Source organism: Acanthisitta chloris, unplaced genomic scaffold, assembly GCF_000695815.1.
Source record: "Acanthisitta chloris isolate BGI_N310 unplaced genomic scaffold, ASM69581v1 scaffold33015, whole genome shotgun sequence".
Classification (NCBI taxonomy): Eukaryota; Metazoa; Chordata; class Aves; order Passeriformes; family Acanthisittidae; genus Acanthisitta; species Acanthisitta chloris.
The window spans coordinates 3521-18855 of NW_008673666.1; the positions used below are offsets into that span (position 1 = coordinate 3521).

The 15335-nt window shown below is 41.7% G+C and overlaps 1 protein-coding gene across 1 annotated transcript in view; it reads left to right on the top strand.

Moving 5' to 3' along the window:
* Window positions 1-346: 346 nt before the first annotated feature.
* Window positions 347-15335, top strand: part of TFAP2B (transcription factor AP-2 beta (activating enhancer binding protein 2 beta)) — a gene marked incomplete at its 5' end in the record, with an annotated part of 16066 nt that continues 1077 nt past the window's right edge. The window contains 4 exons of the mRNA XM_009075038.1: window positions 347-407; window positions 8388-8607; window positions 11158-11276; window positions 13945-14086. Of these exons, the coding sequence (XP_009073286.1) occupies window positions 347-407; window positions 8388-8607; window positions 11158-11276; window positions 13945-14086 (542 nt within the window). The remainder of the gene's footprint in view (window positions 408-8387; window positions 8608-11157; window positions 11277-13944; window positions 14087-15335) is intronic.

Consider the following 15335-nt stretch of genomic DNA (forward strand, 5'->3'; position numbering starts at 1 on the left):
TGCCAAATTGCCACATTTTCAAAGGACGAAATATAAAGCTTTATGGAATGCAAAGAAGTCTATGTGATATCTATGTTTTATAAGATAACAAAACCAGTATTGCACCCCATATGCTTCACACCTCTTTTTGTTTTATTAGAAGACTATATAATTTGTAAGAATTTCATTTCCTTGTCGATTTGGGGAAATAATAATAGCAACAATAATAATAATAAAAAAATCCCTCCTCCCCCAGTGAATTAATATAAATGGAAATAACAGGCGCTCCAGTTTGGAATGACATGATTTATGTACGCGATTCTTTAATATCCAGTCAATTTGAATAGTGATGTTTTTATATCCACAGTCAGTTGAAGATGCCAATAACAGCGGTATGAACTTATTGGACCAGTCTGTCATTAAAAAAGGTATGGATTATTCCAATAAGCTAGACAAACTTTTACTGTGTAGCAATATCTTCATGATATATTTTGACTTTGGGGCAATTAATTTCTCCGGGAAGCAGACATACATGGCAGCCAGATGAATAGTTGATTGGAGCGGCAGATAGAGTGAAGGGATAAGATATGTGAAAAGAAAAGTTTCTAACTCAGCCTCCCTGTCCTTCAAAGGGTTTAATTACACAAACGCTCTCTAATGGAGCACCCCATGCTCGAATGCAGTTTCCACAGGCTCCTTCCTCTTTTCCCCCGGATAGTCCTCAATGGGGACCCCTTGGCTTTTAATGGGGGAAGGAGGTTGATTCCCTTTGGGGCTTAAATGCATTTTCCAGGCGAATCAAACTTGAGGGGGAAAGAAAGAGATGCCCATGCAAAGGCAGCCCCGGCCCCCTTCCCCCTTTCCTCCAAGCTTCCCCCCTTCCCCATGCCCATTTTTTACATCTTTCTACATATGCGCCCATGATTTAGTGTAACTGCAGAATCACCCCATACTGTTAAAGGGAATGTGATATTAACAAATGTTTGCAGTCTCTTGTACAGCTGTAAGCAAAATAATTAACTAATTAAACTAATTAAATGTAATTACAATAACTCATTTTGGGCGTATTGCAGCTGCTTAATTTTTTTACATTTCTCTGACAGTCACTCGAAGATGCTTGGCGATTAGTGTTGTGTTATGCTGATAGACATTAAACAGATCACACGCTGCAAATGAAGGGAAAGCTATCTTTAATTATCTAAGGAGTTTCTATTTCTAGAATCAATTTTAAGTACCAGAGATGAGGCTTAGAAATGCTGTCCCTTATGCTTACTCTCAACAGCACTTATCTCCAGGACCTTGTTATTTGTCAAATGCGCACAAATAGTTTAATAGAGATGATCTTCTAGGATGTAAAGCAAAATGACAGGGAGGGTGTTTATTTAAAATGTGTTGAAGGCAGCATGAGGTCTTTCCGTGTATTTATGGTTTGTTTCCTTGTTGGTTGTTTGGGTTTTTCTTTAATTTAAATCCTCGTGTACAGTCTCTCTTTCACACACACGATCAACGTCTAGTTATTTGAGGGAGGACAAATGAAAACTTGAAGACCATTTGGCAGCACCATTTATGACTATGGGTTGAAAGGTCGAAGGTTCTTTTTTTTAAGAAACCGAAAGCTACTTACCTTTGAAAAAAAAGAAAGAAACAAACAAAAAACAAAGGTTGTTTGTTTCTCCTGCTTTGGTTCAGTTTGAATGTTTAGTGGGGTTTCTACTCAAGGTCTGTAACCTGATTGCTTCTGGTTGTATTTTTATCCTTTTTGGTTTTTTTTCCCCTCACTCTCCTCCCCTTTCCCCACCCCCGCTTGACACCTCATAGACAATGTTTCCTCTTGGGTGTATTTGATTAATTGGTGCCTGATTTGTGATGGAGAGACTCATTTCTAACGTTGTTCCGTTCTGGTTTTTCGGAGAACACGCAGTCCAAAAGGATTTATTTATTATTATTTAATTTTTTTCTGAACAGACACACACGTCAGTGTCTCTCCCTCCTTCGGCTGACGAGGACAGCAGAGACACTCCATGTGTATGCTGGGTGGTAGAGTTAGATAGCAAGAAGCACTAGAATGTGAATGTTAATAATTATCTGTATTAGGAACAGATTTTTATATGTATTAGTATATATTTAGGTGTGCTTTTTGTGTGTAGGCATTGCAACGGCCCCAGGTCGAGCAACTGCAGCCTAAAGAGACCCAGTCCCATCTAGGTGGGATTACATGTGCCTATTTGCAGCCAGAAGAGATACTCTGAGTTTACACATGATGAACAGGAGACACATGCACTTTGGAAATTAGGTTACTAAAAAAGATCTTCAGATGCGTGTGCAACTGTTTAAAAGTCACTGTAGCAGCATTTTCTTCCTTAGAAGTAATGCTGAGCTCTAAGAAACATTCCAGAATAAAAGAATATTGTGAGCTGGGTTTTTATGGGGGGTTTCTTTTTGGGGGGGGGGGTGTTGGGGGAGTTTTTAGGGTTTGGTCTTCTATTTTTTTGGTGTTTTGGGGTTTTATTTTGACATAGCGAATTTCCTGGGTGCAGAGGAAGAGAAATGGGTAATAAACAGCAGGTCACATTTGTGGCAGTCAATATTTAATCAGGATGAGAGAAGGAGCAACAGAGTATCAATTTCTCTTTGTTCCCTGTAGTTTGTAGCTGTGAGGATGTACTCTGAAGCAAGAATAAGTTATTTAAACTCCGTACGTCACTATTGCAGGCAGATGGCATAGATATGTAGGCAGATAGGTATTGACTGATTTTTGTGCAGTGGAGCAATCCCATGATATATATTTGCTAGATGAGTGTTGGAGTGCCTCAAAGTCTTTAATTACAAAGTGGTGGGAAAGTATGATGGGGACTTGAAGTCTAAACTCAATTGCATCATCCAGACTGTAAGAGTCTTTTTCTTTTGTCTGGTCTTTGAGGCCTGCAGAGGGAATTATCTATCCATGCAAAAGCTTTGCTAAAATATTAAGGAAATTATATAGGGATTCATACACGGCTATCGATTTATCTCGCGTATCGATCCCGCACAATAGATTACATATAGGCAGCCTCTTGTTATGTTTGCTATCTGAGCTTACTTGACATTTCTGAAGTAATTTAGTTAAGAGGAAATGAGTTGTTCCCAGTAGAGAGAGCAAACGAGTGGAGTGAAGGTAGCCAGCGTGATAAATGGCTCTTTCATTTGGAGATCTCCAGAGCTCGTTTAAGGCTAATTTTCTGTATTAGCCCCCTTTGAGCTATTAATGCAATAGGCAGGGACCGTGGCCCCTCGTCTCTTAGCTGCCCCATTAGAGCGAGCATTAAGCTACCAAGCCTGAACTCTACCGTGGTGGTGGTGGCGGTGGCGATGAAATAATGAAAGGTGCTTTTTAAACTCCCCTAATCTAAACTGGCAGAGGGTGGTTAATACGATTTGAAGGGGGCTGGTCAATGAACAATCAATAAACTAATAATGAGAAGGATGCGGTACATTAACAGTCTAAAAAATCCAACGAGACATTAAAAAATCATCGTTAACTCCTAGTTCCATTAAGATTTGGGTGGTGAAAGTGGGAGGGAGGGAGCCAGATAAATCATCAAGAAGATAATAATCACCATGAGCATTAATATCAGATTTAACTCGGCTTTCAGAGCTTACCGGCTGCACGTTTTGAGGCCTTTCCCTCGACTTCTCCTGATATGAAGGGTAATTTCCATGTGTCAAGAATAAAAGATCGGGTCCCCTTGTCAACTGCTCATCTGAAATTTGCTTGGCACCGTCTATGGCGAAAGAAGTTGTCCTCTTGCAAAACCTTGCGTGGCCCAACTCCCAAGTTAATTTTTTGTGACTCTGGGGCACAGTCAGTGACCTTAAAATTATTCTGATGTATCTATTTACTTTCAGCTGTTTCTGACGATCGTTCGCACACTCACATCTGTTTTAACAGTGAAGGCCATTTTAACTCTAGCACCTTAATTCGTGGTCTCCTTGCAAATAGGTTCTATTGTTCCTACTATTTTAATGAAATATGAAAAAAAGTGTCTTATCCTTTTGTTTTTAACTCTTAATGCAGCATGAGTTCCCTCCCCACCTCTTCTTGAAGTAGAATAAATGATTAACTGAAAATCATTCTGACCTCAGCTTTTCAGGTGATAGATCTGGGAATCGGAGATGTTGGTTCACTGCTACTCGGTTTCATGCTTATTCCTGAATCACCCACTGGAGCCTGGGATCCCCTTTAATTGAATGCGAAACAATTTCGAGGGAGTACATTTCACTTTGAAATTCAGTCCCGGCTTTCAGGGGAAAGGGAGTGCGGTGGAGAAGAGGGGCGGGAGAAGAGGAGGAGACGAGAGGGACAGGAGGAAACGGGAGATGAACACACATTTTGTGTATTTGTTCATTAAAATTAAAATAAGATCCGAGGCTTTTAGTTTCAGTGGGTAAGACGCTGCTCCCGGGCTTTTTAGGTTCGGCTACCAAGTCGGACCAAATCACCAGTTACAGCAAAGTCCTGTTAGAATGGATAAAGAACTTTTTACCAATTTCAGGTTCAGTAGGCAAAATTAAAATCTCCCAGGAAACAAGTTTGATAGTTGATGAATAATTAATTTTTCCATGCCGTTTGGTAATAAATATAAGAAATATTTATTCTGATTGATTGTTTGACTGGTCGACTATCACATCGGGGTTATTGCAATGATATCCATAGCATAAACCCTTATTATTCATCTGTTCTCAAGCCATAAATCTATTCTTTCTTTATATTTTGTGTAGGTAAAATGGCTTTTATTGCCATGTCCTCTTGTGCGTTCACGTTTGTGCACATTTTCACGCATTTATGAGCAACACAACAGAGAAACACCACCAAAAAAAAAAAGAAAAGGAACCCTAAGACTTAATGTATGCACAGAAAATTGTAAACATGTAAAGAACTGAAAGCTTCACGCTGAGTTTCGCCATGCTCCATTTCCCCACCATTTCCTGCTGTCGTTTTAAAGCGATCTCACTCATCTAGAGATCCCGTTTGCAGGAACAGTATGCTTATAATTACTAACAAATCAAGCGGCTACTGTTGCTCTCCCGGTTTATTGATAAGCTGAAGAGAAATGGAAGGGGGAGAAATGACAAAGAGGCTAGAAGTAACCACAGGAGGAGAAAGAGGCAAGAAAAAAAAAAGAGGGATGAAAGAAAGAAAGTGGGAGGAAAAAGATAGAAGGATGGAAAAGGAGAAAGGAGAGGAAAAAAGAGACAGCGCAGATAAATATAGAAATGCAAAGAAAGAAAGAAGGCCGAGATGTTGGAAGGGGGAAATATATATTTGTGAGTGCTCACGCACAGAACAAGTATAGTTCGGGACTGAAAGAGAATGGAACAGTTTCTGTTGGGGCTAAGAAGAACTAAATGGGATAAAGTGAAAGCAGGAGTGGTGAGGACGCTGTGTAGATATGTGTGTGCTATTCTGTCTTATTTCAGCAGTCATGGCAATCCCTAACCAACTGGGAAAGTTGACATCAGCTAAAAATATACTCTGCATTAGGACTTATTTACATACACGCGGGGATTTGACACATGCAGCTGCACACGCGGACGCATAGATCTCTTCACCCACTAAAACCTCCACGTTATATTATCTCTGGTGATGTCTGGGCTATATCTGAAAAGCTCTAGCCATGATAAACATATAGATATGATATAGATAGAGATAATTCATTCCATGGCAAGCACTTTTTTAGAGGCAGCATTAGGTAATTTACAGAAGATATAGAGCCTAGATAGAATACATCACTCTGAAGCTATGAAATTGCAATAGATATGCTTACACCGCCTGGTAAGCCTCTAAAATGGGTTCAGAGTTATTAGACTCCAGCTAATGGATATGTTCTTACGGTCCCTTTCAGGGAAACAGTGGTAAAAAGAAAAGCTGAGGAGCTCTCAGCATAGCAGGGAAGGGTGCCAGTCCGCTTCCCAATAGCAATCTGCAAGGGGGAAAAAAAAGTACCGAGCACGTGAAAATCCATATTTCAAAGGTTAACGAATGTAATAAGTGCTCCAAAAGGCCAAAGTGAGTGGGGTGAGGTACATTTAAGCGTTGTACGGGTCCTTCTCTCTTTAGTGAGTTTGGACTAAGATCAGATGTTCGTGGAATTGCTGCCTCTTGTTTAATTTCTCAGTTCACTGGACAGTGACCTGATAAACTGGTCACTAAATATAGCCACGGCAAAGGTGTACTCGAACCACTGAGTCCGTGTGTTTGTGCGGATTTAAAAATGCCAGTCATGAAAATCTGTCTGGTGGCACTGTTTCATTTAACTTTTTTTTTAAATATGATAATAGATTTATTGCTTTTTCTTGATGCTTCACTCGAATAGAAAGAACATCGTGTATGAAATAAGTGAGATATTTATGTGTAAAGGGGGGAAAGATATCTATATTTGTCTGACGTTACTGCCCCTGATACCCTAAACGAGTCTTTTCCTATACAATCCATGGCAAAAAGAAAATCCTATTAATAGCAACGAAAGCAGGAGCTGCCCTCTAACTCTTTTATAACTGTTTCTGAGCCGTTCTCAAACTATTTGAAACCGCCTTTATGAGCTGCATAAAGTGCCTAACTAAAAATAATAGAGAAATAGGAATCCATTTCACTTTCTGATTCCCTGAAGTCAAGTCACTCAAAATAATTTGTTTATACTAGAGACTATATACAAGGCATAGAAGCAAAATGTATATCTAAAATCGACATGCCTTTTGGTTTTTAGCTGTTATAGAGCTTTTATTGTGGGGGTCTGGTCTGGCAGTAGGAAATGATCCGTAATAAAAACAGTGAAACACGGTTGTGTCTATTCCATACACTGAGGTTATAAAATTGGCAATTGCCCAGTAGTTAGCACTTGGTAATATATTAGGATACCCGATCTTATTGTTTAGCAGCTCCAGACGACTTAAATATCCGCTCAACCCTAATGGTTTGATTCTCCAGATATGTTGCAAATAAACATGGTTTTTATGACTTAACTGACATGTATTATAAGCACCTAAATAGCTGGCATATGTGCATAATAGAACCCTAGTATTTGCCGAATCGGTTTTGCAATTGATTGAGTGGAAATGGGAGACTGTGAAGTAGTATCTGCTCGACGAGAGTGTGTAATCAATTAGTCTTCTCCTCTGAAACATGCCCGCTGGACTGCCAGGGCTCTAGCACCAACAAAACCCCAATTTCAGAGTATATTTCCTATAAGAAAAGGCATGTTGCCGTGAATCCGAGAGGAAGCAGCAGTAGCAGCTGTCAGCTCTTATTAACTCCTGCATAAAACATACCTTAAGTATGGTTTGTTATCAATTACTTGCAGAAATGAAGCAACTGGGAAAATGCAGAGAGGCTCCCTATAAATTAAAGTGATTGGGTGATTGATTAGAGCACCTGCTGTAAATCATAACAGTTACACACAATTATGAGGGAGAGCTGTTTAAGTTCATTTATAAACAAAATTCATGTCACGGGGGAATTGCCCTCAGTTTTAGTTTAGACAAATTTTTTGTTGTTTATTTCTGAGTGTATCTGGTTGCTATTATAGGAATTTGTTCGTTATAATCCCCTTGGTTACTCTTAAAATAACCTCACTGGTTTCTCAGAGAAAATAAGTATTTCGTTTTATCTTGGACAGAACAACATGGGTTTATTTTGTGCAGTTTCACTTTGTCGTTTTCTTTTTTATTTTTCTTTATAACCACCTTGAAATATGTGTTACAGTAAGTAAATCAGCTTTATTTAGGGGCAGGAGAGTTCCTACTAAGTCACGGACAGCAAAATATGATCAGAGTGGAGAACACCACGGTTAGACCAGATATTTTTTTGCCTGGTGTTCATTTTTCTGAAGGAAAAAACTCATTTTATTTCATAAACCAGACTTAATAAAAACACAAAGCAATAACAGAGCTGTCTTCTCGTTGCTGTATCCTCCAGCCTTGATACTTATTTAAGACAGCAACTCCCTTCGTGTAGTGAATTTATTCCTGGCTCAGCTTAGCAGTAATGGAAACATTAGCCAAAAAAAAGTAAATTTTCCTCTTTTTTTCCCCTCCAGAAAGGCGCTGTCCGTTGTACAAAAGGCATCGGGGGGCTCTGGGTGAGACACAGGCTCAAACCCGAAAGTTGCCAGGTGCTTGCCAATATGTATTTTATTTCCCAATGATCCCCTGCATAGAGGCTGTACTGTACCACCCTTCTCTCCATCCATCATTCATGGAGCAGTTTCCTAGAGGTTGGGGGAGCAGCACCCTTTAGGTTGCTGGAGGTAGCCAGATACTCCAAATTCCCTTTCATTTTGCTGTTCTGTGCATGTCAGGGAGACTGTGGTTATCCTGTGCTTCTTCGTGGCGTGATGATTTCTCTCTCCCCTCCTCCCCTTTTCTTTCTCCAGTTCCGGTTCCTCCAAAATCTGTTACTTCTTTGATGATGAATAAAGATGGATTCCTGGGTGGAATTTCAGTCAATACCGGAGAGGTGTTTTGCTCTGTACCTGGCCGCTTGTCTTTGCTTAGTTCAACTTCAAAATACAAAGTAACTGTGGGAGAAGTTCAAAGACGCCTTTCTCCTCCAGAGTGTCTGAATGCATCCCTCCTAGGAGGAGTACTTAGAAGGTAAGAGGTTGGGGCAGGGACATGAACATGCCCATGTGTGGGCATCTATGCATGCACAAACAATACTTGCTCGACAGCAAAGATGATTGCAAATATGCATTGATCTTATTGTCATAGCCTGCGTGTGAAACATTGATGAAAATATGTTGTGTTCAGACATTGAGATGAATGTATGGAGAGTAGAGAAATAGTTGGCCTTGTTCAGTCCCAAAGAAGGAACTGAGATAAGCAGTTTTTTCCTCTTGTACATGACACACTTTCTATCTTTTCTCCTCCTCATACTCCTCTTAGAAAATAAACAAAATAAAATGCCATGATGGGCATATTTCAGGTCATACTGGAAGTATTTGAGGACCTGATGTATTTCTAGGGATTTCCTAGATAAATCCACGAGGCTTTCTCTATATGGCAACAAGATCCAGCAGTTATGTCAATTATGGCACGTGTGTCACAAAAGCCACTATTGAAATTGGCAGGGAACTGGTAGGCAAGTTGTAAAGTAGCTAATTACCTGACTAAAGAAAAGCCATCAACAAGTAGCTCTGAAAGCCAGAAAGTTAGTGCTTCTTGCAGAGAAAGTTACTAGAGGAATTCCTCATACTTGGTCTTGAGGCCTTTCTTGTTTTGCATTTGTGCAAATCATCCACTAATAGCCTGGAGGATTTTGCTGAAGACCACAAATCAGTTGGCGTTATTGGTACTGAGGAAAATGAGGAGCAAGGATTGTTCCTCAAGTCTGGTTGTCACCCTCTAATATGAAGTGGAAGACTGCTTTTTTTTTTTTGTAGCAGCAACAAGAATTTAAGTTCTGAGGTCGTCAGCTGGAAAGACTACTAGGGAGAAAGGCCTTTTTCTTCTTGACATTTACTGATGGACTGTGATGTCAGTATGACTTGTCTGCCAGAAAGGTGAGCTAAGGCTCTATCTCCAGTCAGAACAGGGAAGAAGTCATGGTATAGTATAAGGCACCTGTTCACCCAGTTAGGTTGAGAGGGTGTGACTTCATTTTCTATGTTTGAGGCAAACATCAAGCTGGAAAATTAAGGATAACTTCAAGACAGAAACAAATACATATAAATTGACAGTGAATAAATCTCATGTCATGTTCAAAAGTTGCTAATCTTAGAAGAGGAAATATCTTAACAATTTCTGTAGCAGCAATTGGGATACAATGACTCCAAGGTATTTCAAAATGTAGTTGATGTTTGGGGTTCTCCCTTGCCCCCGCAAAAAGATTCTGTGATGATGTCAGGGGCTCTGGCTTCGTGTCTGAAGATGAGGGGGAAAGTCCTGAGACATTCAGTCAGTGACCCAAATCCACACGTGAGAATCAGGGTCTCCTAAAATAGATGCTCTTCCACGTGAATATCTGTAATCATTGTTCAGCTGCGAGACTGGCCAGGGAGAGCAGCAGAGATTTTTACTTACAGATGCTAACCTGCCTGCTCCTTCTGTACAAATACAAATGGAGCAGAGAGAACATCTGAGAGATACCCTGTAGAAAATATAATTACCAAGGTAAAGAAACATTATTATTGAACTTCAGTGGATTTCTGGAGGTGGCCCAAGCCATAATCATTGGCTCCTGCTGACTTCAGTTCCTATCTTGAATCTAAATTTTAGGCAAGCTTTTGGTTCAGAGCAGATGAAATGTAGAAAGCTGCTCACTTACAATTCTGCCACCCAACCCTGTTTACTTGGCAAAATAGTGTTCTTTAGTTCCTGCTTTCCTTTCTCTAAGCTTGACTACTAATTCTTAAACAAATTTTCAGTGACAACTAAGATATATTTGGGGTAGACTCCATTCTTAGATGCCCAAACTCTCCCTGATTTCGCAGGAGATAAGATTTCATCCCTGGGGCTTTACATATGTATGGGCGTCCGAACAATAGCTCCGTATTTCCCACCTATAGCTCACTCATCCTTTTATTGCCCTCATCAGTAACCTCCGACAGATATTCAAATCTTCCTCTAGGCAATCCATTCTCTCTCTATAACGCGCTCTGCCTCAGGTGAGCTCTTCCTCTCGGCATCGCCTTCCCGCACAAGAACACACACGCGCGCGAAATGGTTTAATAAATATTTTCATCCATTTCTATTTATCCACAGGCGCACACATCCTCCCTTCGAGCCTTTCAGGTTTATTTTGTTTTGTTTTTTAACTCCTCTTCCTACTCTGTTTCTTTTCTGGAATAACAGGATTTAATCGCCCTCTAAATTTCTGTCCATCCCCTCGCTTCATCTTAATAAAAGTTTGTGTCATACAATAGGAACCCATTTGCTCTTTAGATCAGAACCTTGTATATTATTTCTTGCTGTTTGGCATTATTTGTTTCCCGTGGATAAAATAGGGAGAAAAGTGGGTTTATCCCCACTCCTACCCCTGGGAGAAATTAAGTAAACCTCAGCAAAGCCGAGCAGAAATCAAAACCCCCGAAGTCCTTAACACAGAGTGAAAACACTCCCAGGCTCTCCTGACTGCACAGACTAAACGTTTCTTCCAGGAACACTGCGGGGTTAATCACAATGTTAATTTCTTTGCAATTCTAGAGCCAAATCGAAAAACGGGGGGAGATCTTTGCGAGAAAGGCTAGAAAAAATCGGTTTGAATTTACCAGCCGGCAGGCGTAAGGCCGCAAATGTCACTTTACTCACCTCCCTGGTGGAAGGTAAGCCGAGGGTCGCAGCTCCCTTCACACCCCTGCCTGCTCTAAACTCCTGTCTGACATTTTACAAAACAACAACAAAAAGAAACCAAACCAACTTTCGGGATCAAGTGGGAAAACCTCGCAGAGGTGAAATTCAGGGCGGGTTAAGGACGAACACTGGCATGGTTAAGGATCCCGTTCCCAAAAATGAAGTAACTGGCTGGAGTATCATTGATCCCTCTTGGTGGCAAGAACGAGGGGGTGTGTATATGTGTGTGTGTGTGTGTGTATGTGTGTGTATGAGTGTAAATCTGCAGGGCTGTCCTATTCCTCATTGCAGTTCCTTTCCAGCCTGCGTTCCCCGACTTCACGCCTACTCCATCCTCCCGCTAATTCGCTCCCCCCGAGCTGATTTATGGCCCCTACAAGATGCTCAGTAAGGACAAATAATAGAAAGTTTATTTTTTCTTTTTTTTTGTTTTAAGAACTCCGAGCAATTTCAGAGTCGCAGAGCTCGGGTTCCCTTAAGGTGGCTGGAACTGAAAAAAGAGACAAGCTATTCCTGAGGAAGTAAAAGAGGAAAGGCGAGACTGCACTTTCAACTAATTTCAAGTCAACTAATGTTATTTTGGTGGCCGGCGCGTTTCTTTGATTTATTGTTACAGTATCGAAAAGAAAAATTTAAAGCCACTAATAAGTTTAGGGTATGTGCGTGTTTATGCTGAGAGAAGTTGGACCTTCTCCAAAAAAAATCCCAACCGGAATAGTATGGATGCAATTATGAATTATATGTATCTGCTTTACACATACACACCGAGAGGCGTATAAATAATCCACTTATCTCTTCTGCATATAAGCGTGCATAAATATTTGTGCTAGATATTAACTTTTCAACTCTTTTGATTGAGTTATATGAGCGATAAGACCTTACCGCATGCAGAGCTGAAGACAGGCTCACAAAAAAAACGGGGACTGAGAAGGAAGAGCTCCTCTTGGTACCCGCATGTAGGTGATGCCGAGCGGGCAAGGCACAGTGCAGATTAAGGCTATAGGATTGCCCTATAGGGGATGTGAAACATTTCGGTAGTGACCAGTGCCCTTGGGCGCCTGGGTTAGCGCAGTTTCACCCCGCTGTGTGTGGAACCCAGTACACCCTATTCACAGCAGCATCAGCCCCTCCCCGAAGCTGGTGTGAGGCTCAGAAGCCGGTGGGGTTGTGCAGTGATGCTAAAATCTGTGTCAAGTGTGCAGTAAGGTCTACATTCCCCTTCTCACCCCTGATTCCTTTACAAGTCAACAGTTTACCTCCAGAGAGCTCCCTTCTTTTGGAAGAAGCTCCACCTGATGGAGTTTTATATCTTCTTTTTTTTTCCCCTGCCACCAGCCAGGCCTTGGCGTTGCTTGTTCCGCATCGCCGGGAGCAGGAACGCTCCGGCCGGTCCCGGTCCGGGTTGCCCTAGAGCTGCCTTGGAGGACTGTGCCCGGCGCAGGGACCCGCTCCAGGTTCCGCCGGGTGCTCTTGCCTTCATTAGCCGGTTTGATGATTAGCGAGAAGCCTTGGCACGCAGGAGATGACGTTGGAAAGCAACTCCTGATCGTTAAAAATATTGTGGTCCTGGAGTTATTAGACATACCTGTTTCGCGTGTTGGAAATCTTCCCCCTCGTCCCTCAGATGATGCTTAAAAACGTTTAATGCTTCATTCTAGAGGGGCTGACGTATAATCTGGTGGAATCCCCCTAGAGTCCGAGCTTTTCTTCCCTCTCCTCTTTTCCTCCTTTCTACAGCTACTGTCTTCTTCTCGTGCCATGAAGTACATCAGTAGGAGTTGGATGACACGAACCTCTGGAGGCAAGAAACCTGAAACCAGGCAGGCAGGAAAAGTGACAATTAGAATTAGACTTAGAATAATAATTATTTTTTTCACAGAAAAGGTTGCCATTAGTTGTTACCTTTCCACTGGGCAGAGAGGAGTTTGTGTTGCACGATGGTCAGTTAAAAAGGCAGATTAATAATTGCCATGGGGCTAAATGCAGTTATCTCCATCACTTTACAGATGTGGCCATGATAACTGTGATAATGGTGCAAGTGCTCTGTATGTGGATGAAGTGTGTATATAATGTCCCACAAAGAATTGACATTATTATTAGCAATATATCCACATCTGTAAAATTTTGGACTATGATCTGACGTACTGAAACAGCAACGGTTTCTCTGCTCTTAAAAGAAGTTTTGATCCTTTAGTATTTCAGGATTTGACTAGTTTCCCCTCGTTGGTTTGTTTTGGTTTTGGCTTTTTTTTTTTTTTGGCCCAGTTAATTTTCAAGTTGTGTGTGTGTTTGTGTCTGTGTGTGTGTATGTGTGTGTCTGTGAGCTTTCCCTCCGTTCTGCACAACCAGCTGCGTGGGTACACACCAACACAAGCGCATTGTAGCAAAGACAAATCTCCTCAGCTCAAAATCTATCCCGTCAACTTCTGCACCCAAAATAGGGCTTGCGAAGTGAAAGCATATACATGGAGCGTGTCCCTAAGGTGGAAGGGATGCTATCAAGTTTCCAAACGCAGCCCGAAGGAGCTGGTCTCTTCCAGGAGAGCGGTGGGATCCTCCCGGTGCCGTGGCAGGTCGGAGCCAGCCCAGCCCGGGGCCGGCGGTGCCCGGAGGTGTTAATCCCCCTCTCGTTGTCTCCAGGTGAGGCCGTTCATTTAGCCCGGGATTTTGGGTACATCTGCGAAACGGAGTTCCCAGCCAAAGCTGTTTCTGAGTACCTGAACAGACAGCACACGGACCCCAGCGACCTCCACTCCAGGAAAAACATGCTGCTTGCTACAAAGTGAGTGCGAAATTAACTACCCTCTTCTGCTCTTCCCCGAGAAAATCCTCCACCTCCTTAAACTTTTCCTCTGAACTCGCTTGGAAAGCAGACGGAATCGCCAGTTCCTAAATTCCAACGGCCCCGAGGGGATGAAGGATGGTCGTCTGGCCCATGAGCCTCTGCATCCTTTGCAGTCGGGCTCTTATCAACACATGCTGTCCCTACAGAGGATGTAGACCACCGTCCCCTAGCTATTCTGCATCGTTTCCAAGCCACCCCCAGTTAAAAAATCTTTATGAAAAAGAGATGTAAAATCTATATTTTGCTCCACAGCATGTCTGTCTGTCCCTCCTGCTGCTCACAAACACCTGTCTGTCTGCTACCAAACTGCAATGTCTTTCCCATATGATTTAATTAAAGAGGAAAAAAGGGAAAGAATAAAAGCCCACCACCGTGTACAGCTCATGGTCCTCGTTTTGGCCCGCTCAACCTATCTTCCTCCCTTGGGACTATCTCGGTGGGTGTGCTGATGTGATGATTTACACTTGGCTCTGCCTCCCAGGCTGTTAACTGGGTGCTTCACGTTTGCTCGGGCCCTCAGCAGTGGGTGCTGAGTGTTCACACATCATCTCTCTGGGAAAAAAAAAGGGGAAAAAAAAGAAAGAAAAATGTCAGTCCAAACAGTTCTCATTTATTTCATGCTCTGGGATGTGGCTTGCCTCTGATGACAGTGTAATTTAAAGAAATATACGGAGGGTTGAAAAATCATTTGCTCAAATTTGTCCAGATGTTTTTTAGACGTGATTGGAATTTGATTGCCCTTTTCCACAGGGTCAGAAGATATTAATGTCCCAGAACTTTAATTGCTCGCAGACCCTGCTTTGCTCTTTGAAGATGTAAAATGTTGGACTCATTACTGTTTGTTCTCCAAATTCAAAGTTTCCTCTCTTGCACTTTCTTAATGGATAATGCACATAGAAGTAGACCTTTATCTTTCCCCACCCTCTGAAACCTTTAACCCGCTGGGAATTTCAGAGAATTTCAGAGGATGAGAGCTGAATGTCTTTTTTAAGGGTCTATTTTTTCCTTTCCTTTTTAATTTTTTTTTTTAATTCTGGCCTTTTTTTTTAAAATCTCCAGTCCCTGGGTGGGCATCAGTCTTAAAGAAACTGTTTCTTTGGGAACCTCACCAGTCCCAAGGGTTTCTATATTGCCCGGACACCTGTTGACTTGATGTGTTTTGTACTAGAGTAATGCAAAAGAAAGA